Raw genomic sequence first — 27157 nt, forward strand, 5'->3', positions numbered from 1 at the left:
GGAGACAAGAAAGAGAGAAATCAAGAGCCACAAGTTGTTTTGGGAAGCAAGAAGAAAGCTAGGGAGATTTGGGAAAATCGCCTAGTTCATTCTTGTACTCTTTTTGATAATTTGTAATTTCTTCTTTATCTTTAGCTATGTATAGTTTAGTCATGCTTGGCTAAATTCCATTAGAGATTCTTGGGCAAAAAGTGTTTATGAACCTGTGTCTGTGCTCTCAGATTCTTTAATATATTATTATTTGGATTTTAAACTTGTGTTGCAAACTTGCAATTGTGTTTATTATTGATGTTGCTTGTAGTTCAGGGCTCGGATTACTTGTTTCATTACTTCGTTTATGTCATAACGGAAGTTAGCCATAATTAAGAGTACACACAATTGCACTTGACTTTTGCACCTTGGGAGAGGGCATATATGTTAGGGAGTTTAATTCTTGATTATTGCGAATCGGGAGATGGTAGTAGTTAGGAATTAATTATGAATGACTGTTCTTGTTATTATTGGGTGTTTATATCACGGGAGCGAATATTCACTAGGGTTAGAGATTACGGGAGTAACTCTATACCATCTTTGCATTCTCACACTAGTTTGAACCCAGATTTAGTGTTGCACTTAAGATAGGTGCTAGGGGATTAAATACTTGAATCCTAGGAATCTCATTCTCTCTCTATTGTTTTCAAAACCCTGATATTTTGCTTTGCTTTATTTATTTATTGCAACCATCCATCATAATCATTAGGATTATCTTCACAAAGAATAATTTAGTAGCTAGTGCTTAATACCCCACTTCCCTGTGGATCGATTACCCGATACTCCGGGTATTATTTGTTTGAAAATATACAACAATCAAATTGGCGTCGTTGCCGGGGAAGTGGCGTTTAGTATTAACATTAGTGAAATTTTATTCTAGGAGTCTAGTCCATTTTTATTTTTATTTTCATTTTTATTTTTTAACCGTTAACGAGTTGTTTAGTGTGGTTTTGTTTTGATCTAAGAGCTTGGTTTTTATGCGCACACGATCTTCGGGATGTGAAGGATTATTGCCTTTAAACCCTGAGATCGAAAAGGAAGCCAGGTTACTTAGAAAACAGAGAATGATGGCTCAAGTACCAATTCAAGTCAATGTTGGGGGTGATGGTGGAGTCAACCAACCTTCACCCGCAGCAAGATCCATGTCTGATTACATCTCTCCGGATGTTGAGGAACATGATAGCATCAATGTTCTAGGTGTGGAGGCTAACAACTTCGAAATCAAGCCAGTCAACTTGCACCTGGTGACTTCAGATCAATTTGGAGGGTCACCTACGGAGGATCCAAATTCTCATATCACAAAGTTCCTCCGTATTTGTGGCACCTTCAAAATCAATGGCGTACCTCAAGAAGCCATCAAGTTCAGGTTTTTTCCCTTCTCACTAAGGCATAAGGTTCATAGTTGGCTCATCTCGCTTCCAGACAACCATTTCGACACTTGGGATCAATTACACAGGGAATTTTTGAAGAAGCTCTATCCAATTTCCAAGACCCAAAGGATGAGAAGAGCAATTCAAAACTTCAAATAGTTGGCAAGTGAGTCCTTAACTGAATATTGGGAGAGATTTAAGGAGCTTCGAAGGCAATGTCCACACCATGGGATACAAAGCTAGGATATAATGATAAGGCATTTTATGAAGGGTTACTTGATAACTCAAGAATTTTGGTTGATGCCTCTTCAGGTGGGTCCTTCACAGTTTTGGAACCAACACATGTCGAAGAGCTATTGGAGAAAATACCAATGAATGGATCCACTTGTTATTCGGAGAGATCATATCCTCCAAAAAACTTGTAGGAGGAATGCATGAAGTGGAACAAATTTCCGCCTTGTCAGCTAAGGTGGATAATGTTGCTTCTTTAGTATAAAAACTTGTTCAAGCCACTTTGAAAAATCAAGATGTAAGTTATGTTTCTACTCCTCCTATTCCTTCTACTCAAGTTTTAATGTGTGATCTGTGTGGTGGAGGACATAATTTAGGAGAGTGTCCCAATGATTCAAATTCTCAAATCCCCCATTGAGCAAATTAATTTGGTTGGATATAATAGGCCACCACAACAACCCTACCAACATCAAGGGGCCTATAATCCAAACAATTCAAGAAATCACCTAACCTATCTAACCCAATCACCTTCCTACAACCTTCTAAAAACCCTCTTTTACAAGCACCAAATCAGACATAAATTCTCTGAAATACACAAGGAGTATCAGGAACAACCCTAGATGTTTTAATCACAACAGTGCTACCTGGATTTGAGTTGAGACATTCTTGAGCATAATCACATCAGTCTCAAATTCTGCCCCACCATCAGTTTCTAATTCAGCCTCATTCCCAAATTCAAACCCCTCAAAGTCCAATTCTATGTCACTCAAACACCTAGTTTCAGGCCTATTTTCCGTTTCTGTAGTTTCAGGGCCAGGTAAAGACATAATATAAACCAATTCTGGATCATCTAGCCCATGATCAACATATATCTCACACTTCCTACCTTTCAACGTAATCTAAACTAAGTGCATACTGCTGGCATCATTATTTAAAAGCTTCAACTCCTTAAAGGATTCTTCAGGTAATTCGTATGTTAGTGATACAATTTTACCATATCTTTGCTCTTTAATATACTTCATCAGATGTGGATAACATACAAAGTCTTGGTCAATTACTACATATTCTACTTCTCCTCCTACAAACTTAAGGTTAGGTTTTTTTTTTTATTTTTTTTATTTTTTAAATAAAGTTACCACCATGGTGAATAAGTAATTCTATAGAATCTGACATCCTAAAATAGAATAAGTAAATACACAATATAAAAACCACAAATAGACAAAAACACAACTAATCTATCAACACATCTTTTTCACATATTTTTTCACAATTATTAAATGCAGAATTTATATCACAACAACCAGACAATATACATAAAGCTTGTGTTTTGTAGGACCCCTTGTAAGACCCGCACAAGAGCTTTACCAGACATATTATACACAAAAGCAGTAGAACAAGCACACTTTCAAGTTCCGGACAGTACAATAAGCATATTTATTCTCAAGAAAAGAAGGACCACAACCACTTTACAGAACAATAAGTAGACCACAACCACTTTACACTACAACAACCATTCGACAAGTTATTTGAACTAGAATTTCATAGGATAATACACAGCTAACCTACTTGCTCGTCTCACTTTCCTACGGATTATCCATCAGACAAGATCGTCAATGGCATCGTCTTCTCCACTGTCATCAATGGCGTCAATGGCGTCGTCTTCTGTAGTGGTGTCAATTACCTTCGACTAGGGTTATCACAATTTAGGAAGAAATGATTCTCAAAAATTAGGAATAAACAATTAGGGCTTTGAATTAGGCACATGTTTTGGTTTATTTTGTTATTTAATTGCCATGTCATCATTGCCACATAATCAATGACCGGGCCAAGTCAGACTCTACCGGATGTAACTTGCGAAAAAAGCTAATCGATAAATTTTTGGAGGTAAGTGTGTCCAATTACATTATGTTTTAGATGATGGGGGGGGGGGGGGGGGGGGGAATTGAGCACTTCGAAGTAGTAGATGGTGCTATTTGACACTTGTGCCTATTAATTATGTACATAATGAAATAACAAATTTATTTCATAGTTAGTGTGAAGAGTATTTACAGGCTTATGGTCCTTCCATGAATATTAGTATGTCTTCTCGAAGTAGGTCGCAGAGCTCGCCGTCATCTCAACGAAGTCGAGGCTTTAACATGTTAGCTAGAGCGGGTAAAAGTCGTTGGACAAGCGGGACATGTTCATCGTCATCTCCAGCAGAAATTTATTCAAACACTGATTTTGTATTTTTGGATAATGATGGTGATCTTGATGTTTTGCAGTGGTGGAAAGACCATGAAAACAAAGTTTCTATTTTATCTATTATTGCAAAACAAATTTTTGGAACCATTGCTTCTACTGTGGAAGTATAACAAGAATTTAGTGCATGTGGAAACATGTTGGACGATACTCGTTCAAGAATGACGCCGCAATCAATCAAAATTCAAGTTTGCACAGACGATTGGGGATTGACAATACTTAAACAACAGGAAAATGATAAATCTACATCATCAACGATTTCTTTTCCAGTGATACAACAACCACTGCAACCGAAGGGGAACAAATTGACTCTTAAAAAAGACAACAAAAAAAAAAAAGGTAAGAAAACTACATGGGCTTTGATTCTTATTGAAATTTCAATAAGATACGTAGACAACTTAGTCTTGGTAAAATTAAGTGCAAGGCCAAAATTATTTTTATTTTTTTAGCTTAACATTAAAGTTTAAATATTTGATATAACTATTTAATTATTTATCAAAAAATTATAGATGAAAAAAATTAATTGTTGAATTTGGACAATTTTAAAACAAAACATACGGAGTAGATTTTTACACCCCAAATAAAAATAAAAATAAAAATCACGGTTAGAACCTCCGGTTAGGTCATTTCCGGAACCGAAACCTTGGTCATACCTATTTGGTCATTGATGGACGGCCAAGGCGACCGGGCACAGGGCAAAAAAGGCAACATAGCCATAGACTTAGGAACGGTCCACTGGCCAGTCACTGGCAATTCATTTGTGCCCCATGGGGTCCGCCACTTACCGATGCATTAGTCTGCGTCCCCGTGACCCAAGCGAACCACTCTTCCCATCGCTCGCTATTACTATACCACGCTGCCAAACGAGCCCTTAACCATCTTTCTAGAAAAATGCTCACCTCCGCCTTTCCTAATTGAACTCTCCTTGGTCAAGACCGCCCTTCACTTTAATTATCCTTTGGGTCATGCTCCTTGGGGCCATCAACTATGATATCCCTAAATTGAGAGCTATTTTATTAGATTACCCTATAGTTGAAAAATTAAACCCCATCAATACACATTACAACATTTGGTCTTAATTATCAAAGTTATGGCAAAATTAGTTTTTAAGATAGCGAAAACAATAATTTTGACTATTAAATGGTCAAGAGCCTAACTTTGTAATGTTTAAAAAGAAAAAAAAAAACAAAAAGAAATTACATATATAATTGTTAAAGTTTCGATTAAAAAAACTTTAAAAAGTCAAATATTATAGTGTTCAGAGCAGTGTTATAAAAATTCAGCCTACACATCAATTAATCGGTGCCTAGGCACTAGGCGTTAGCCAATCGTCTAGCGTATCACCATAATCGGTGGTCTAGGCAGCCGACTAGGTCGTCTATGCCTGCTAGAGCTCCTAGGCACCGACTAGGTCGCCTAGTTGACCGATTAGCTATTGATGTTTTTTTAGATTAATATTTAATATTTTAATATTAATTATTAAAATATTAAATAGTTTATAATTATCAAGTCTTAAAAAATTTAAAAATTTTAAACAAATATTTTTTTACAAAATAAAAAATACACGAGCGTCTAACAATTTTTTTAACCATGATTTAGAGTCAGAATTAACATTTTAATTACCTTATTAGTGATTAATGTGGTGACAGTCTTGGCAATAGAGGGGTTATATATGATGACCATAAAATTGGAGAACTAAACTAACTAGTACTTATAATTGGAGGAGTAAAATTGTTATTTTTCCTACAAAAATTTAGTAAGTAATAATATCAATAATAATATTTTAATGTATGGATATTTTTTAAAAAAAAAAAAACAAAAAAGACTCGTACATTTTTTTTGAATGCTACTAGCTCTGTTACATTGTAGGTATCTGTTCATATACTTTCTCAACCTACTGAAACACAAAGAGCCAATAACGCCTCCAGAGACTCAAAATCACAACCTTCCACTTGGAAGTCCAACCCGGATACCATTAGACCACATAGTCCTGGTAAAAAAGACTTGTACATGAAATTGAAATAAATTATAAAGAAACGATTTATAATAAAAAATACTTTGATTGGATTTAAGAGCAATAGATTACAAATTAATTTTTACTCGATATGTATGGATGATCAAGATGGTGGAACATGATTTTCATATCAGAAGATTACGAGTTTGATTTTTGCGAACACTTTCACGCTCGAACCCGTACACATGATCTTCCTAGTGCGGTTTATCTCTCATGGATGATTTGCAAAGTTTATCTAAAACACACTCAAGATAGTGGCGGCGAATTTCCCTCGTAATCCCAAAAAAATAAATAAATAAATTTATACTAAATAATTCTACACTATTAATAAATAAATATATACTAATAGTCTAAAAATTATTATTATTGTTGTTGGTGTTGTTATTTGACAAAAAAAATACTATTAAATATTAACTTTTCTTTTTTAATAACTTGACAAATTATAGTTTGCTGCTGCTAGTATATACGGACTTACGGAGTAACATTTAAATACCACAATACATCAGAAATATTCTCCCGATAAATCCCTCTAAAATCCGCAAATTATGCCCTGGACCTGTGTTCACAATGCATTGTGGACACATGTCCAAAACGACGTCGTTTTCAGGAAAAACGTGTCATTTCAGTTTTTAAAAAAATTGATTTTGTCTCGCCGTTAACGGCGTTATTCGTTTGTGGAATTATAAATGTACAGTTAATGACGTTATGAATGTACAGTTATGTAATTATGAATGTACAGTTATGAAGTTATGGAATTATGAACACAGAGCTCTGACATTGTGAGCTTACAATTATGAACATATAGTGACAAAATTATGAACATAGAGCTCTAAAATTATGAACATAGAGCTCTAAAATTGTGAACATAGAGCTTCGAAAATTATGAATGTACAGTTATGGAGTTATGAATGTACAGTTATGGAATTATGAATGTACAGTTCTGGAATTATGAATGTACAGTTTTTAAATTATGAACACAGAGCTCTGACATTATGAACTTACAATTATGAACATAGAGCTCTAAAATTGTGAACATAGAGCTTCGAAAATTATGAATTTACAGTTACGGAATTATGAATGTACAGTTACAGAATTATGAATGTACAATTATGGAATTATGAATGTACAGTTATGAAATTATGAACACAGAACTATGACATTATGAACTTACAATTATGAACATATAGTGATAAAATTATGAACATATGCTCCTAAAACGAAGCAGTCTGAAATTTAAAAAAAAAAAGTGGAAGATAACGGTGCCACTAACAGCACCGTTACCGTGTCCACACTATAGGCTGGACACGAGTCCATAGCATAACGATTGTCTAAAATCTGAACCTATACAACTTATTGGACCTTTAAGTTGCTTCACGGGACAAAAGTCAGAAATTTTCAATGCACATCTTCCATCACCACTGAAGTCAAATGTGGGGACTCCCAGTGGGAGCAACATTTTGACATTTTTAATTTAGTTGATCAGATTTGAACAATATATATTAGTTTATCTTCGATCACTAAGTAGGATTTACGTAGTGCACACTCTTTAGTAGTGGACGTGAGTTTCTCTTATCACTTCAAAAAATGTGGAGATCTACTCCCGATGCATACTGAATATCTGATTATCCTGCTAAATATTGGTGTAATGCATTCATTTGGTCATAATCAAAGTGTGATTCAATGGACAATAATATGTGTGAAGCATTCATTGGAACAATTGTCAAAGCAAGGTCAAAGCCAATCATCCCATTGTTAGAGGATATAAGAGTTGGCATGATGACAAAAATTGCAACCAAAAGACAAGCTTTGGAGAAATGGCCAGGGAACTTTGGACCAAGAGTGATGAAAAAACTTAATGCAAACATAATGGAGAGAATTGGGTGGCTAGTCGACTTCAATGGATATGATGATTATGAGATCAAGAAAGGGAGATAACACTTTAAAGTTAAGTTACAAGGAAGAAGTTGTTCATGTAGAAGTTGGGATCTAACTGGTATACCCTGCCCTCATGCTTTGTGTGCAATTTTTGATAAGGGTAGAGACCCAGAAGAATTCATTAATGATTGCTATTCCAAAGAAGTTTACAAAAAAATCTATAGCTACACAATTCAACATTTGAATGGAGAACTTAGTTAGCCTAAAACTAATGCTGAAGAAATCCTAGCCCCTGTACCGAGGACGATGACGGGTAGGCCAAAGAAGAAAAGAACTCGTGAGCCTAATGAGCTTGTTGGAAAGATGTCAAGAAAAGACGGGATTATGAAATGTTCTATATGCAAACAACAAGGTCATTCCAAAACATATTGTCGAAGTACTAGAGGTCAAGGTCCACCCCCTACTACTACAGACACAACATCATCAACTTCTAGGTCTTCTGGTGGTGGATTGGGTATTTACACAAATCCTAATACTGGAGTAGTCATAATTAATGTAAGTCATTTTCTATGAAATATTTCAACTAAGCATTCTAATATTATAATATGATTGTTATGACCTAAACATGTTTGGAAATTGATTTATTCATTGTATTATGTAGCCCGAACAATCAGGAGAACATGTAATTTATCGGGAAAGAAAGAACACATGTGTTGTGGCTAGGGACTGTGAAGTCCATATTTGAAGTGCAGATTTTTTGTTGAAAATGTCATAATGTTATAATATTGAAGTGCAGATTTTATGTGTATTGCTAGAATTTTGGATGCCTTAGGATGGTGAGTATCTTATGAAAAGTATTTTGGAGTTTGGATGTTAAATGCAACCTTTTCGTGTTTTGCTATGTACTTAGAAATGGTCTTATTGCTATGATGGTGTAATATATTATATTCTAACTATTTTGGAACGATGTTGATGCTGATACAGTGACAAGGAATTTAAATGTTTCATTTATCTTTTTTCAAATTAGATATGCTTAATATGTTTTACTTTTTCCATCTAACAGCAGTAGTATTGCTTTTTTTTTTTTTTTTTTTTTTTTTTTTTTTTTTTTTTTTTTTTTAAGAAAGAAAGAAGAAAGTAGTACTGCTAATGTATATAGTATTAAAACAATTCAATTACTGCCAAATATACCAGTAGTTCACTTAATGGTTTTGTATTGTGGCTAGGAACGTGAATTTTACATTAAAAAACCATTGTTAATTTTAAAATAATAGGGAGGAGGGGGGGGGGGGGATTATGCCCAGTGGCGGACCCAGGAATTTTTTTCAGCGGGGGCAAAATATTAAAGGAAAATTGATAATTAGAAAAAAAAAAATGAAACACTTAAAAAGTATAACCATAAATAATGTTGGATATAGGAGAATTATAAAACACATCAAAACATTATAAAAATATTCATAACAAAATATGAATATACTCAATTTGATAAAATAATTTGAATAAAAGATCCATTATAAATTACACATCTCATCTCATTATTAATATCAATGAAGATTATATTATTGTGTTGAAGCAATATGCACTATTAATAATATTGAAAATGTGAAATAATGTGAAAAGATAGTGTTAATGGTGAAAATGTGAAATAAAATGTCAAAAAAATTGAAAACAGACCACATGCTCAGCCACAGATTCAAACCCTAGCTTACCTTTAAGCCAACCATGCGCTCTGCCAACTAGGCTAAGTCACATTCTGTTATCATTTCTCTATTTTTAATACTTATACTAAAACCTCTACTATATATACACATATACATACAAGGGTTATATAAGAGGTGGGGGTGGGGTGAGTGGGGGCAACTGACCCCACTGCCCCCACTGTGGGTCCGCCTCTGATTATGCCTTTCAAAGAGGTTTCCCAGGTAAAGTTATAAAAGCAAAACTCACACGAAATGTTTTTGGATGGTTTTCATAAAATTTGAAACTTATTCCCTAAATAGAACAATTAATAAAATTGAAAAGATGATAATAGGAAAAAGTGTCAAAAAAGTCATTCATGTTATGCAATTGAATCATTAAACTTAAAAAGTGTGCAATCAAATTATCAAACAAGTAAAATATGTGCAAGTAAGATATTTTTTAAATGTTTTTAATGTAATTTGAGTTTTACTTCTAACTAGTATGACAATGATTTGACAACTTTTAGTACATATCATATAGGTAATATGATAGGATTCTACCGAAAAATTGAAAAAAAAAATAATTACACATACTTTAATTGTTTGATGGTTTGATAAATGTGATTGTACAATTTTTAAATTTGATGACTCAATTATGTATAAATATTAAGAGCAACCACATCAAAAAAGAATTTGGAGTTATTTACAGAGAAAGATCAAAACTCCTACAAAATTAAAGCAATAGATGTGAATGTGAATTATTCTAGAAATAATCATCCTCAAAGGAGAGGATCATGTCAGAAAAAAAAAAAAAAAAAAAAAGAATAAAGGCGCTGGCGGCCACATTCGTCTGGTTGGAAGACATGCAGCATACATCCGTCTTTTTTGTTTTTTTAACATTTAATTTAATTTGTTTTTATTGTTTTATTATTTATATTTTAAAATTTTCACAAATTTTAAAATTTTTCATTTGCGAATTTTTCACATTCAATATTTTTCATTTGCAAATTTGATTTTTTTTTAATTGTTTAATTGTTTACAAATTTTTTTTTATTGTTTTATTATTTACAAATTTTTCACATCCATCTTTTTTGTTTCATTTGCAAATCCAGTATGCAGTTTCACTATTTTTTATTAAAAATAAATTTATAAATAAAATAGATAAAGAAATAATTAAAATATAGTGGGTAAAAATGGTGAATCCATACAAAATTGAGAAAAAACTTAAAACTGATATGGAGAAGAGTTATTTGTGATTGAGTGAGATAGTGGAGAATGAGGTGGATGTTGGAGCTCACAAATAACTCATGTAAGAATGCTCTAAGTACAATAGTTTATTTGATACTTTTTATATGAAAATATTTTAAAATTTCTTATATTAATACATTATACGCATGTTTCTTGTTCATGTCCCCTTTCTCGATTTGTTTTTTTAAAAGAAAAATAAAATATTAATTTTTAATTAAAAACTATTATGGTACTATGTATTAAATATACGGAGTACTTATTTTAATTTGAATGCCGTCTTAAAAAGGAATTAACTTTTCTCTCTCAAAGGGTTAAACTCCTATTCAAAAAAAAAAAACTACAATAGTGATTTACCTCAATTTTTTTTTAAATAATAATAAAATTAGAAACTGATTTTTATCTAATAAGAAATGAGAATTTTTAACTAGATTTTTCTTTCGTAAATATGATTTTTGAGTGAACTCCACTTTAGAGGAAAAGGAAAAACTTATACTGATTGTTGCATATGTGCCTTTGGGCAAAGGCTCCTAATGCCTTTTATTTTTCGCATTTTTTTTCTCTTTTCACATGCTTTTCTCTTTTACATGGCTTGTAAAAGCTCACAAAAATCTAAAGTAGATGTTATTCTAAAAAAATTTCATATTTTGATCTGACAAAACATTTAAGAAAATTGAAATTAGTTAGGAAAATTTAATCAGTGGTTCAATAGATATATCAAACGTCGATTGCATAAGGGATCTGAATCTGTTCAGTTTAAGTATAATCCATGCACGGCTGCACTGCTGTTACACAATTTTGAATCTTGATTTCTTTCTTCAGGTACTCTATATTAAACCTGTGAGCTAAGCCACGAAGACAAAATTTGAGAATTAAGTTTTTCTGATTGGCATTTTGGACGGATAGGAATCGTGTCTGCACGTGGCAAACCTCGGTTCTATCAGCAATAATTTTGTATCTTCGATTCCCAGTCTTCTTGTACTGTTTGAAGTCAAAACTATGAATTTTAGTTGCTACTAGTGCCAAACTACTCTGCTTCCTATTTCCTTCTCCGCATCCATCAATGGCATCCAAATCCCTTACCCATACACTCTTTTTCAACCTCCTTATCTTCACTGTTTTTGAATACTCGTCTTGCAAATCATCCACTCCCTTCCCTCAAGAAGCCCTTCCCACCAACTCCGGCTACCTTACGGTCAACTCCACCACCGGCTCCGCCATTTTCTACACTTATTACGAAGCCCAGAACCCAATTTTCCCTCTCTCCAAGACTCCGATTCTGATCTGGCTTCAAGGCGGCCCCGGCTGCTCCTCCATGCTCGCCAACTTCTACGAGCTGGGCCCTTGGCGAGTGTCTTCTTCTTCTAAGGGGAAAAACGCAGAAGAACAGATTTCCTTAGATCCCAACCCTGGGTCTTGGAATCGCATATTTGGGCTTCTTTTTCTGGATAACCCCATTGGAGCTGGGTTTAGTGTCGCCTCGACTCCGGAAGAAATCCCGAGGGACCAACTGGGTGTTGCGAAGCATCTTTTCATCGCGATTAGGAAGTTCATAGCGTCGGATGCTTCGTTCAAGGCGCGCCCAATTTACATTACCGGCGAGAGTTATGCCGGAAAATATGTGCCGGCGATTGGGTATTATACCCTGAAGAAGAACGCTTATTTGGCGGAGTCGAGCAGGGTGAATTTGGCCGGCGTTGCCATTGGGAACGGGTTGACTCACCCGGTGGCTCAAGTGGCTACTCACGCCATTAACGCCTACAATCTGGGGTTGATCAATGACAAGCAAAAGAGGCAATTGGAGAAGCTCCAAGAGGTGGCGGTTGGGCTAACCGAGAGGGGGAATTGGAGCGCGGCCGTGAGTGCTCGGACAGGGGTCTTGAGGGCCTTGCAAAACATGACCGGACTAGCAACTTTGTACGATTTTAGACGGCAAACGCCCTACGAGGATGAGTTAGTGGCCAAATTGCTGAGCAGCGTGGAGATCAAGAGGCTATTGAAAGCCAAGGAAACCATTACTTTCGAGACTTGCAGCGATTTGGTCGACCAGGCTCTCCACTCGGACGTGATGAAGAGCGTGAGGTATTCTCGGACTGACATAATTCTAAATTTCTGATTTATTCAGGGAAATTTGTATTTTTGTCCTGCAACTTATATGCCTGTTTGTTTTAACCCCTAAATTATACATAAAATTATAATTTTAGCTATGTGGACTATTTTTACTATCAATTTATCACTTAATAAAGTGATTGATTTAGTTCTTGAAGGATTAAAATCGCCACTCCACGCATAACTTAGGTGTTAAAACTGGTCACACATATAATTTAGGAACTAACTCTGTACTACGGATATAACTGGAGGACAAAAAATGTAATTTTTTATGTTATTTATTAATTAATTATTGTTTACTGGTGATTAATTCTTTTTACCTTAGTCAAAGATTTTATTTTATAGGTGTTGGTTTTATGATCACCGGGGTAGTCATTCGGCAGGCTAAGAATCCTAAGATGACCGAATTTAATAAAAATATACAAGTAATTGAGAGTAAAATTAAAGGGACACGATAATTTTAACGTGAAAACTGAACGGTAAAAATCATGGGTCTTTTGGGCGGTGTCAAGCCGAAATCCACTATATTTTGATAGTTTGGTACACGTACAAATGGTACAATAGGGTGCTCTCTAGGGAGAGGTAGAATGATTTAGAGAATTTTTAGATGTCCCCCTCTTGTATTTGACTAGGGTCTTTTTATAGTGGAGAAAAAGGTAAAGTATATGATAATTGTTGTCCCTATGGTAATTTGGTATTTATAGTAAAGTAGACTAATTAATGAGATTGGAAAGTGATTATATGAAGGAGAATGATAATATATGGAGTAAGAGGTAATTTAGGTGACCCATGACTATCCTTTCATAATTGAGCAGTTCTCTTATAATTTCTTCCTTTACCGTCGAGGTTGACTGGTCGAGTTCCGAGTCGAGTGTTGTGTTCGAGTGCCGGTCCGACTACCTTCCCATGCCAGGCTGATTGATTGGTTGACTACTCCTATTCTATATTCCATCATAAGGATCCTAATTTAATGTTTTGATCCTACTTTCTAGTCTTTCACACTTATATAAATGGCTTAGGATAATAGTTATAATGAACAAGACAAAAAACATAATTATTGCAATATATATTCCTTAGGTTTTTATTTTTTGTTCAGCATCTGCTATCAGAGACTCAGAGTTGTTACAACAGTTTCAACTTTCAACACACTTACCTCTGTTTTGCAACTTTATACACCTCAATTATTTTACAGGTACATGGTGGAGTTTTTGGTGAAAAACACTAAGGTGTTGTTGTATCAGGGGCAGTGTGACTTGAGAGATGGGGTGGTGTCGACCGAGGCGTGGATCAAGACGATGGAGTGGGAGGGGGTTGGAGAGTTTTTAGCAGCGGAGAGAAAGATTTGGAGGGTGAATGAGGAGCTAGCAGGATATGTGCAGAAGTGGGGGAATTTGAGCCATATTGTGGTGTTGGGTGCTGGGCATTTGGTCCCTACTGATCAGTCACTGAATTCTCAAGCCATGATAGAAAATTGGGTGCTGGAGAATGGGTCGTTTGGGAGTGAATCCATTCATGCCAAGCCCTCCGAATTGATTGGTGCACTCTGAGTATTACCATTTACCTGTCTGTAGTGCATTGTTAACGGCTTAACTTTTCAGATGGACGAATAACACGCACTAATTTTATTATAGTAATATTCAAATATTATTTTAATTACATTATAACTTCATTTGACAATAAACGTTATTGCATGAGTTCTGTTTTTTAGTTTCATTTTCTACACGTACTAATTTTATTTATGGCATGTTTGGTTCATGGAATAGGTCAGGAATGGAATAACATTCTTTGGAATAGACCTATTCTATTGTTTGATTGAGTCATTTTGTCATGGGAATAACATTCCTAGGAATGAGCTATTACCTTTGCAAGGAGAATAGTTATTCCTATGTGGGACATAGTATTAGCTATTCCCATACCAGTCGTTATATCGTGGATCGCGGTGCACGTGCACCGTGATAAAAAATGCGCCGTTTCTTTAAGTAAAGAAATGGCGCGTTGTTAAAGTTAACGGAGTGCATATTTGGTGTATTAATTATCAACTGACACTACAGTATATCTAAACTGATACTGCCTCACGTATTATTTTATATATTATCAACTGAAACTGCAATTCAATTGAAGTGAAACTGTAGTTGTGTTGAAATGAAACTACAGTGTATCTAAACTGACACTGCCTCACGTATTATTTTTATATTATCAACTGAAACTGCAATTGAATTGAAATGAAACAGTAGGTGTGTTGAAATGAAACTGCAGTGTATATAAAATTAAACTGAATAACATTTCACATTTTTGAGTGTATATTGTGTAATGAAGTTGTAGTTATATCAAAATGATCATGTAGTTGTGTTTTAATGAAACTATGGTGTATATAAAATAAAATTAAATAACATTTTCACATATTTTGGTGTTATAATATCGAATGAAATTGTAGTTATATTGAAATGAAACTGTAGTTATATCGAAATAAAACTACAGTGTATAAAAATGTAACTGAATAACAGAGTTACTTTTTGCGGAATGGCACGAAACAGATGACGCTTTTTTTCATTAAATAAAACGACGTCGTTTTGACGCGCGGTGCATAATCGATTATGCACCGCGGTGCATGATATAATTTGCCTTCCCATACCCCTGGGAATAACTTTTATATCACAAATACCAAAAATACACTTTGCACATTATATAATATTTATATTTAATAAATATAATGTATTATATAAATGTATATATTTAATTAATTATAATTTTTATCTATCAATAACTATATATTTAAATAAATAAATTATATATATATATATATATATATATATATATATATATATATATATATATATATATATATATATAATTAACTGTATAAGGCTCTTTAATTATGGAGCCTTGACTCTTAAATTAAGTAGCATGCCCATCTGCTTGGAACACTCTTAAAAACTGTTTTCTAAATGGAAAACATAATCATTTATTATCTATTTAGTTATATGTCACTATAACCACATTACTATGACTACATTCATTATCATCTTATTTTACTTATCACTATCTTCTATCTTTTCTACTTACTTTACTTATTTAAACATAACTTATTTGCTTACACTTTAAAGTTAGACATTATTTACATTATCAAAATTAAGAATTAAACTCTATATAATGTTTTAGATTTTGATTGAACTCAATAGATTATTAGTTCGAATATTTTTAATTATGTTACATCGTAATACAAGTTCGGTCCAGATATCGGATATTGAAATCTCTCATATAATAGAATTTAAAGTAAAAGTTATATATTCATATACATGTCATTCAAATGAATATATAAATATTAATATTATCTACCATCTCCCTTGTGGTCTGATGGTGCCCATTATAGATTTTTGAATGAAAGGTCCCAGGATCGATTCCCATCCCAAGCATGGGTTGGAATATTGTTGAAAAAATTGTCCTAGAAGTTTCCAGGATCGATAATATAAATTTTGTAAATAAATTTATTCCATTTAAACCAAACATATGTAAAAATATTTTGAATATAAGATCTAAAAATTACTCGAAATTAAACTTGTGCTAATTTTATAACATTAATCTTAAAAAATAATTTTGAAAAAGGGAAAATGACACTTTTTACCCCTGAATTATATGTTTATAGCACATTTTCCCCCTGAATTATTTATGTAAGCACATTAGCCCCCTCAATTATTTTAAAAGTGTCAGTTTTCCCCCTGTTATATTAAATTGACATTTCTACACTTAAAGTAAGCATGCATTTTATTTATTTTCTTCTCCAACAAACTATTGCTTATACATATGGATGACCACGGTTCGGTTCAAACTGAACTGGACACTATAGCAATCGAATTGAAAGTTTCAGGTTATAATTAAGATCCAGAACCCAATATTTGGATTTCAGTTTATTAAAATCATGAATAAAAAAACTGGATCCTGAACCGTGAACTGGCGGTTTGAATTGGAACAACTACTAGAATTAGCTTAAAATTAGAATTATAATATTTACAAATGGTGTATGTTCTTCTTCTTTTTTTTTTTTTTTAAAAAAATTTTTTTACATTTATTCTGATTCTTACATATAAGTATATATGACTGCGATTTGGTTTTGATTTTGAACTGTCAGTTCACAGTTCCGAATCCAGTTTGAACTTCTGGTTCAAACTTTATTTTAAAATTTGATTTTTTATTTTAAAAATAGTCTAAATTCAACAATAAATGTATTTTATTTTTTTCAGTTCGAAACATGAACCGATCGTTTCGGTTTGTGATTTTAATAAACTATAAATATCGGGTTTCAATTATCTTAATTGTAATCAGAATATTTCGGTTTGGTTGCTATAGTGTCTGTTCGGTTTGAACCAAATCATGGTCATAATCTGTTGGAGAAGAAAAATAAATGGAATATTTATTTTAAGGGTAAATATGTCCATTTAATATTTCAGGGGGGAAATTTGCCATTTGAATAATTCAGGGGAAAAAAATGCTATAAGTATATAACTTAGAGGGAAAAAGTGCTATTTTCCATTTGAAAAAATAAGTGTTAGTAAACAAGTTTTCTCAACAGAAAACAGAGAATGAACTGAAAAATTAGAAAACAGATAACATTTTTCTGTTAGTAAACGGATCCTAAGAGTTTAATGCTTAGCATTTACATTATTTTTAAATTCTAATGCAAAATTACAAACACATTTAAACTAATAAATATTTAAATAAACTTACGATGGAAGTATAAATAGGGCTGGCGGGTTATACGGGTGTGCCCACGGGGGTTACATAAGCCATGAGACCAACTTGTATAACACGAGTACCCCTTAGGGGCTAAACGGGACAACCCATTTGGAACGGATCAGAGAAATATACAACCCAACATGCTTAAACAAAGGCTAAATGAGCTCAACTCGGCAAATCAGGTCGTTTTTATAACTCTAAATATGGACACTCACTTCCAGTATCTAATTTTAGTTTAGATGGTTCAACCCACCCGATTAGCCCGACAACTCTAAGTTAGAGTTAGGGCCAAACCGAACCCGAGAATAAAATAATAAAATAACCGATTAGCCCGACAACTCGACAGGGCTAGCCCGAAACCGAGCGGGCTGGCCCGATTGACATTATTTTAATTCTATTAGAGTTTCATTTGATAATATACATATTTGTAATGTGATACACTATTGGTTCACGATAACACCATGGTCCACTGTATAACTAATCCTAACCTATTTTTTACCCTCCAGATTCCCATCACCCACACATTACATTATCGACCATAATCTACTTTAAATGGTGGACCATTGGCATAAACTTCATTTTTAATATATTTAAAATTTATTTTTAGTACATTGAATGTTCATTTTTGGGTATACTACTTGATGGGATATATACCCTGAAGGCTGGACGGCAATGACGATTTGGTCGATCAGTGACGGAGATAAACGCTGGAGAAGAAGAAGGATACGTATCGTCAAGGCCTAAGATGATTAATACTGACCTTGCTAGAATCAACAACTCCGAACGAGTCATTCTCGTTGATAAGGTCGACTCCGAGGACTCAAGTGAAGAAGGCGACTAGGAACTGATGGGGATAAGTAAGGGAGGCATCTGAATACTAAACAAAGAGGCGAGACCGAGTGGCGTAGGGAGTCGGCGACGAGTGATCAAAAGATGAAGACTAAGAAGACCGTTGAGATCAATTAAAACCCCTGATTAATGAGGAGTTAAACAACCATTAAAGAGTCAAATCGTGGGGGGAATGGTGGCCAACAATGATTAGTGCGCATTTAAAGCATTCAATACCCATTATTAGCTCATTAAATGTACTTACGTTGAATCTGAGTCTAACGTCACTCGGATTCCTATAAATAGTCTCTCAAGGCACTGTAAAAGGGGTTAAGCTTTCAAAATATAGAGGAGAACTTTTAATCAACGTTGCAAGCATTTTTATCCATTCCGATGATCCACCATCTTTTCCGGTTGTGTTGGACTTTCGGTAGGCTTCCCAAAAGTCTAGAAACCAACACTGGCGCCGTCCGTGGAGAAATTGACAAAAAGTCACGTGTCCTCTTCTATTGGAAACTTCGGAAAAATTAAGGAAAAGCTCACGGCAAAGAAAAAATACGATAAGAAATGGCAAGTGGAAGAACACATAGATTTGCGTGATCGGTTGAGCCGTCAAAATTCACGGGAGCAAGTGGGTAGTCCACCTCACCAAGAGGTACCCGCGCAAAGCCAAAGGATAATAGAAACTCAGCAGATACCGCCACCTCCACGACCTCCGGCTGTACCTGCGGCGGTTCCCATAACGCTGGTCCTAATGTAAGTAATCGCACAAGCAGTTGAGGCCCATGTTCGGGGGCAGGTAGTTCCTCCCATGCCAGTCGTGTAAAGAGCCGATCGCGTGAGACCCTATGAACATGGGGGTCGAGATAGAGAAAATCAACGACCAAACTCAATACACTCAAGGTTGGGGCCGGAAGGTTCTCGTCGCTCAGCCCATGAAAGACTCGGTGAACGAGGGGCTGCCCGAGTCCCCAACCGACAAAGGGATAGGGTTGTTGAAGACTCCATATTGACACAAGAGACCAAGAACATACGAGAGCGGAGGAGAGAAACTGTGCGAAGAAGAGATGCAGAATCACAAAGGGAGGGGAGTGCCAAGTCCATTGGAAAACAGGCTGGGAATCTAGTTGAAGTGGCCATCCTGGCCCGCGAGGTGCGAGATTTAAGGGAGTGACTGGATGAGAAATCCAAGTCCCCTGCTCGCGCTTTGCTCAACGCAATGCCTTTCACACCTGAAATATGGGCTTATAAGGCGCCGGCTAAGTTCAAATTCCCAAAGCAATCCACCTTTGACAGGACGGGAGACCAAAGGGAGCACGTAGTAGGGTATTAGGCCAAAATGCAAGTGTTAGGGGTCAAGGGCCCGATCTTATGTCGAGCCTTTTTGCCGACCCTGAAAGGGTCTGCCCAGAGATGGCTCATGTCACTCCCACCTCGATCGATCGGGAGCCTCGAGGAGTTAGCCAATCAGTTCCTGACCAACTATGCTGCAAACATCAAGCCTAGGCGCGACTTGACACACTTATCTAGTATCTATCAAGATGAGGGCGAGACCTTGAGGGCTTACTTGACGAGATGGCAGAAGGAAATGCAGACGTAGAAGAAGTGGGGGACCAGACGGCTCTTACATTTTTTTTATAGAGTCGCTCCGGTCTGGTAATCTATACAAAGATTTTCGTGATGATCGACCTAAAACTTACGCTGAGGCCATGCACCGGGCAAACAAGTGGGCTGATACAAAGGAGGCTCTGAAAACTAGAGACAACTCGAGTCAGGCGGGTCCAGTTATAAGTGTTTGGTTAATCAGCTTTTTGTAATTCCAAAATGTTAAAATTCAAAAAGATACTCAAAGAAACTTTTTCAATTAGCTTTTTTATAAAAGAAATTATCTCAATCAACTATCAGCTAACAACTAATTTACCAAACACCTTTTTACAATCAACTAATGTTATCAACTCGTCATATCCTCTAACAAGTATCAGCTAACAACCATTTACCAAACAGGGCCTATGTGTTTAATATCTAATCTAAAATCATTTGTATGAGACTATGAATATGCATTTGGGAAACTCACAATCACTGTCGGAAAATGTGCACGAATTTAATCAATAGGGCGTTAGCAAAAATCAAACTCGTGACCTTCTTACTACGGGAGTCATGCCCCTCACTCGTACATATTTTTAGGGTCATTTGATGATAATTTTAAATTTAAGAGAAAGTCTTTTTTTTTTTAATCGAAGGGATGGGGGACCCGAAACGGGAAAAGGCTAAGCACTTTCCTAAACCTTGTGCATGCATGCAATGTGAGACAAATTATGTCACATGTGTAACACCCCTGATTTTAGCAAAAATTTAAAACCTTAAACATAAAGATAAATCTATCCATAAAACTAGAACTACAGAAAAGACAAGCTACGCTATCTCGATCCACATCTAACGCGCTCTCTCGGTCTACTCAAAACCTGTTAAACATAAGGGATAACACCCGTCAACGAATAAAGCTGGTAACCCACCATTACGCGTTGAGTAACATATAATATAGATATAGAGAAAAGCATTTGAGACTTTGGAATACAATATATAATTCTTTAAAAAAGTGGAAGGAACAACATAAGACTCATCATAAAGTCACTCTCAACCAAAGACCAATCCCAACAAATTACTCAATGATCAACAAGATCGACAGAAACAACATGCTCAACAACAAGATATATCAAGCGATAATCAATCAAGAGACAATCATAAGTCACACTCATAAACCATGAGAGACAAGATTCACAATCAAAGATGAGCACCAAGTTCCAACCTTATGCCCTGTTCCAACCATTCTCTCCAGTCCAACCTTATTACAGTTCCAACCTTTACCTCTTAGTGCCACCCTGTATATCGAGTCCAACCTTATTCCTCCGGAGCGACCCGCTCCCCGCCTGCATCCAACAGCTTTAACCGCCAAACGGGGACAATCGTAGTGTCAATAATCATGTAGAATAGTACTAATCACGTGATAGTCTATCTCCTTTCATTATTGCCCACCAATCATATATCATTACATAGTCCTCATCATAGAGGATTGAGGCTCATCAATAGCCCAATCAAGTATCAACAAACGTGTACAACATATGTACAAGATTACATCAAGGAATACACCCGATAGATTTCAATGAAAGGCATGAATAGACCATCAAACAACGATACATCAATGATAGACTTTAATCCAAAGACTACCATGATTGGCAACACAAGTTGCCAATCCTCATTAGGAACAAACGAACAACCCATACTAGCATCAACAACATTAAGACTAGCATGTAGATCAAAAGGAGAAACATAACGGTTCATCCGAACCTCAACGACTTCACATTAATCCAACGAATCACCATGTTGGACCATAAGCACGATTCAAGACTCATAATCCTATCACGGATACTTAGAACACTGTTCTAGACATACGAAACATCAAAGGAGACACACAAGTGCACAACGGAGGCCAAAGCATCACGTACCAGTGGGTGGACAACCACTCGCCACACCTCCTTACAGGTACCAGCGGGTGGAACCACGGGTGGACCTCCACCCGCGGCTCTGCCCGCCGGTCACCACCATACCACCCACGGGTGGAACGGCGGGTGGACAGCCACCCACTGTTCCGCCCGTGGGTACACGTACCCAGGGGAGAAATTCCCTTCGGGGAAAAACATCAACAAGGCCATGCTCAAGTCCAAAATACCCAAAGACTCACATTCAACAAGGAAATGACTTGAACACATGAATAGCTCAAAAGATAGCATTTAAGAACCCTAGATACAAGCTCTAACATGCATAAACACAAGATTATGCATCAAATCTCACAAGAACATCAAATAGAATGTCAAGAATCATCATAGCAAGTTCAAGATAGGTTTTGTAAAGCATGGGTTACCTTTGTAGACCAAGATACACTTTCTTTTTAGCCCCTAAACTTCTTCTTGAAGTTCATCCTCAACCAAAACTTCTCAACACAACCAAGCATACAAAGAAAAACCACAACTTAGATAAAGACTAGGTAAAGATACTCAAAAACACCGACTAAGCTAATATCTTACCCTTCCTAGTGCTTTAATGGTGGAAATGTGGAATCTTGGAGAGTTCTCTTGCAAGGATGAAGGTGGATTTTACTTGGCTTGGAGAGAAAGCTAGACTTTCTAGATAGAAGGTAGAGTGTATAGTGTTTTCTTTTCCAAGATAGGAAATGAAGTGTAGTCTTGCTAGGGTGAAGCTTGAATGCCAAGTAAGGGTGAAAAGGCTAAAATACCCTTACTTTCTCAAAAAGGGCTAGGAAGATTTCAAAAGGCTAGGTACAACTTATAAAGCTCAAGGTCTTTTCATTTGACTAAACCAATTGACCAAGGAATTGGTCAACTTAAGTCCTCCGACTTTATAATTAAGAAATTGGAAAGGAAAATTCACAAGGAGGTTTAGAATTAATTACACAATTAATTCTGTTTAAGAATTGGATTTTCAGGGTGTCACAACATGAAAACATAAATACGTGACAATCAGGATCATAATATAAACACTAACCTCCAGCCATAGTGCTTCATGTTGTAGAAGATTGAGTAGTCCTAGACTGCCTGTGGAGTTCGCGTGAATATCTCTCGTTTTGTCTCTCACTTCTATTCAACTCTCTCTAGATGGTGTATGAGGAATGAATGTCAAGAGTGAGAGGACTAGGGACCTTAAATAACCACATGCCATCAATATGGTAGTTGTATGTCATTAGGCCTCCTAAACCCTAACTACACTCCTAGTCATAAATGAAGTCTAGCTATTAGTGTTGCACCATACAATAAACACTTAATATTATCATAACTTATCCTAATGTAATAATAATAATAATAATAATAATAATAATAATAATAATAATAATAATAATAATAATAATAATAATAATAATAATAATAATAATAATAATAATAATAATAATAATAATAATAATTAATAGTTAATAGGAAAACGTTACATTCTCCGACTTGGTGCAAACACCATAACCCAAGAATAGAAAAACACCAATCATAGTGATATGTTTTACTTAATATGAGTTGTATCCATTATGATCAAATACAAACTGCCCGTGAGCACTTAATTAGGAAACCAAACTTAATGAAACAAACACTATGTTCATTTCAAGTCCAACTGAAGTACATTTTCTCAGTAATATAAAGCAAAATAAAGGTGTACACACTTAAGTGAGAAAAATGTCTGAATGCAAAAGAATTTTATTAAAACTGAATGTATATTCAAATTACAAAGTGGGTGAAAGCCCCATTTTTTGAACCAGATTCTTGAATTTAAATGGAGGCATGCCTTTAGTCAAAGGATATGCTAACATCAAATAAGTACTAATGTTCTCAATAACCACAATTTTTTCTTTAACACGCTCCCTAATGGCTAAGAACTTGATGTCGATGTGCTTACTTCAACTTCCACTTTTGTCATTCTTAGATAGGAAGACTGCAGTTGAGTTGTTACAATAGACTTTCAATGGCTTAGATATAGAGTCCATAATTCTAAGCCTAGAGATAAAATTCTTTAGCCACACACCATGTGAAGTAACCTCGAAACGGGAAACGAACTCGGCTTCCATGGTAGAAGTAGCTATTAAGGACTGTTTAACACTTCTCCATGAGATACCATACTTGACTCCCACTCACCTTCTGGTATATACAGTGATCTAGGGGATTTTTCAACAAAACCAAATGAAAAAATTACCCCATAGAACTTGATATACCATTGACGGGAAGCTTGTTTTAGACCGTATATTGATTTTTTAAGCTTACATACTAAATTCTCACCACCCCTAGAAGAGAAACCTTCAGGTTGTTTAATATAAACCTCATATTCTATATCACCTTTAAGGAAAGCAATTTTTACGTCCATCTGTTCCAACTCAATATTAAAATGTGCAATTAAAGCTAGAATGACTCGAAGTGAATCTTTTTTTTGATACATGAGAAAAGGTCTCCTTATAATCAATTCATTCGTTTTTAGTAAATCCCTTTGTAACAAGTCAGGCATTATATCTCTCAATGTTGCCTAATGAGTATCTTTTACTCTTAAAGACCCATTTACAACCAATGGTCTTAACCCTATTAGGAAACTCAACCAGATCCCAAACTCCATTGCTCTTCATGGAATTCATTTCATCCTTCATGGCTTCAAACTATAAGTCAGACTGTGCATAATCTGTGGCTTGAGAGAACGTTTCAAGATCATTTTAAGCTCATATATCATTTTCTTGTAGATACAAAACGTACTAACTAGGAATTGTTGATCATCTTATCACAGTGGACCATCTTAAAGTTGGAGCTCCACCACCTTGCAAAGGCTGCGGGGCAACTACCTCTTCAGGAATTAAGGGCAGTTCTTGAATTGACTCAGCCTGCATTGATTCAGGAATTTGTTGTAAATCTTGAATTGGTTCAACCATTGGTTCAAAATCTGGTTCAAGAAATTGTTGCAAGTCCTGAACTAGTTCTTCCAAAGTCTGAGTCTCAACAACTTGTGGATTATCAATAGTAGGTTGTATATCTGCAGGAGGAACTGAAAGAGCATTACGTATAAGTACAACCCCATTAGATGACGTAGAAGGTTGAGAACCAGTATGATTGAAGGAACGAACTAAGTCTTTAAATCGATCTCTCCCACTCATCGAGTCATCTTCATGAAACTTAGCGTTCCTTAATTCCACTATCCTAGTAGTATGAGATGGACAATAAAACCTATAACCCTTAGAAGATTGTGCATATCTAATAAAGAAAACACTAGTGGTCTTTGGGTCAAACTTCTTTTCATGTCGGTTATATATCCTCAGCTCATACGGACATCACCATACACGCATATGTTGTAAACTCGGTTTCCAACCTTTGAATAATTCAAAATGTGTCTTAGGGACAACCTTGGTTGGAACATAGTTTAATATATACATTTTTGTCTTAAGTTCTTCAGCCCACAATTATTTTGGAAGTGTAGAGTTGCTTAGCATACTTCCTACCATATTCGGAAGGGTCTGGTTTCTTCTTTCAGCAACACCACATTGGTATGGAGAACTTGGCATAGTGTACTGGAAAACAATCCCATGATCTTGAAGAAACTTACCAAATGGACAAGGTGTTTGTCCATTTTCAATATATCTACCATAGTATTCATCACCCCTATCAGATATAACTATTTCTATTTTCTTGTTACATTGATTTTCAATTTCGGCTTTAAATAATTTAAAGGCATCCAGTGCTTCAAGTTTGTTATGAAGTAAATAACATAGGTAAATATTGAAAAGTCATCAATGAAAGCGATGAAACACTTCTAACCAGACATGTCCATATCAGGACAACATATACTAGTATGAATGATTTCCAACAACGTTAAACTTCTATTGACATATTTCTTTGACTTGTTTTTCTTCTTACCCGTAATGCAATCAACGCAAGTCTCAAAGTCAATATAGTCTAGAGTAGAAAGTACTCCATCCTTTACCAACCTTTTAATTCATTCAAGGGAGATATGACCTAATCTTCGGTGTCATAACATTGAGGAACTTTTGGTAAAACTGCACCATTTAGTGTCGTTTTGAACATGTAAAGAATTATAAATTAAACCATGCTTTAAGTTAAGATGATAAAGACCATCAGACAATATACCATTACCAACACAAGTAGAATTATGAAATAACTTGAAATACTTGGCATTAAATTCAAATTTGAATCCGAAGGGTACAAACTAGTCTTGAAATTGAAACTAAGTTCATTGAAAAACTAGGAACATAAAATGTCTTATCTAATGTCAAAACAAAACTATTATTCAAAACTAAAGTGCAAACTCCAACAGCTTCAACTGGTGATCCAATATTGTTTCTAGAGAAGATGTTACACTCAGTTCCCATTGGCCGTCTCAGATTTTGCATATCATGCAAACAGTTACTTGCTCATGAGTAACTGCACAGGCTAACAAAAGCTGTTACTATTGGAGTCTAAGCTCATAAAACATCATAAAAGGGGAAGCAATCCCCGGTGTCTACGCACCATCAATAGACAACTGAAATCTAGCTACTACAAAAACCACCGAACTGTCTAACATAGGAGAGACACTAATCTAGCCTCAAATAAAGTCATTAGAGCTACACATACTACTATATGATGCGCGCTCACATCATGAATTGGGCCCACCAGAAAGGGGTTATAAAACATGTAAGAAATAAACTCGTTAGCATATAACTCTAAGTATAAAGCCACTCAACCCTGTAAAATACTATAGATATAGGTTGGAAAATGTTTTGCATTCATACACATTCTCAAGTATGAACATAAACAATCAAGACACTTAGTCAATAGATCTCAATAGATATACATATATACTTCTATATGCTCAACAATCTATGTTCTCATATCAACAGGTATCAACTCATAACTCATACTCTTGCACATAACATGTACTGGAAATAGATACAGATCTTTTATAAGCTACTATGCACATCTTGCAATCATACTGGTGCTTTCAAGATAGATACTGACATGAACTAATGCTAACAGATAGGATTATGCTTTCATGCTAATACTCAAATAATGAATGATACCTTACTTCTCATATAAACAAGATAGGACATATGATATGCCATGATATAACTAAGGATATTATGCTATATGTATACTTATACTCTCGCTCTTTATTTAAAAAGAAATACTTTTCTGTAGAGGATCTCTGTTGAGTCACTTGACTTGCTTTTCTCTTCTTTCTTTCTATCTTTCTTTCTCTCTTTCTTTCTTTCTGAA

The 27157-nt window shown here is 35.2% G+C and overlaps 2 protein-coding genes across 2 annotated transcripts; both read left to right on the forward strand.

Annotated features, from left to right (window-relative positions):
• Positions 1 to 1097: 1097 nt before the first annotated feature.
• Positions 1098 to 1896, forward strand: LOC109163339. The gene is made up of 3 exons (XM_019312091.1): positions 1098 to 1424; positions 1487 to 1566; positions 1713 to 1896. The coding sequence occupies exons 1-3, from the start codon at positions 1098 to 1100 to the stop codon at positions 1894 to 1896; spliced, it is 591 nt and encodes a 196-aa protein (XP_019167636.1).
• Positions 1897 to 11639: 9743 nt separating this feature from the next.
• Positions 11640 to 14422, forward strand: LOC109163360 (serine carboxypeptidase-like 50). The gene is made up of 2 exons (XM_019312121.1): positions 11640 to 12767; positions 13987 to 14422. The coding sequence occupies exons 1-2, from the start codon at positions 11749 to 11751 to the stop codon at positions 14339 to 14341; spliced, it is 1374 nt and encodes a 457-aa protein (XP_019167666.1). The 5' UTR covers positions 11640 to 11748; the 3' UTR covers positions 14342 to 14422.
• Positions 14423 to 27157: the final 12735 nt, after the last annotated feature.

This window comes from Ipomoea nil, unplaced genomic scaffold (assembly GCF_001879475.1).
Source record: "Ipomoea nil cultivar Tokyo-kokei standard unplaced genomic scaffold, Asagao_1.1 scaffold3017, whole genome shotgun sequence".
NCBI classification, from domain to species: Eukaryota; Viridiplantae; Streptophyta; class Magnoliopsida; order Solanales; family Convolvulaceae; genus Ipomoea; species Ipomoea nil.

Coding starts and splice junctions, on each gene's coding strand:
- LOC109163339 (XM_019312091.1), top strand. CDS start 1,098: ATGGCTCAAGTACCAATTCAAGTCAATGTTGGGGGTGATGGTGGAGTC. Junction 1,425..1,486: donor CCTTCTCACTAAGGCATAAG/GTTCATAGTTGG, acceptor TCAATTACACAG/GGAATTTTTGAAGAAGCTCT. Junction 1,567..1,712: donor AAACTTCAAATAGTTGGCAA/GTGAGTCCTTAA, acceptor ATGCCTCTTCAG/GTGGGTCCTTCACAGTTTTG.
- LOC109163360 (XM_019312121.1), top strand. CDS start 11,749: ATGGCATCCAAATCCCTTACCCATACACTCTTTTTCAACCTCCTTATC. Junction 12,768..13,986: donor GACGTGATGAAGAGCGTGAG/GTATTCTCGGAC, acceptor ATTATTTTACAG/GTACATGGTGGAGTTTTTGG.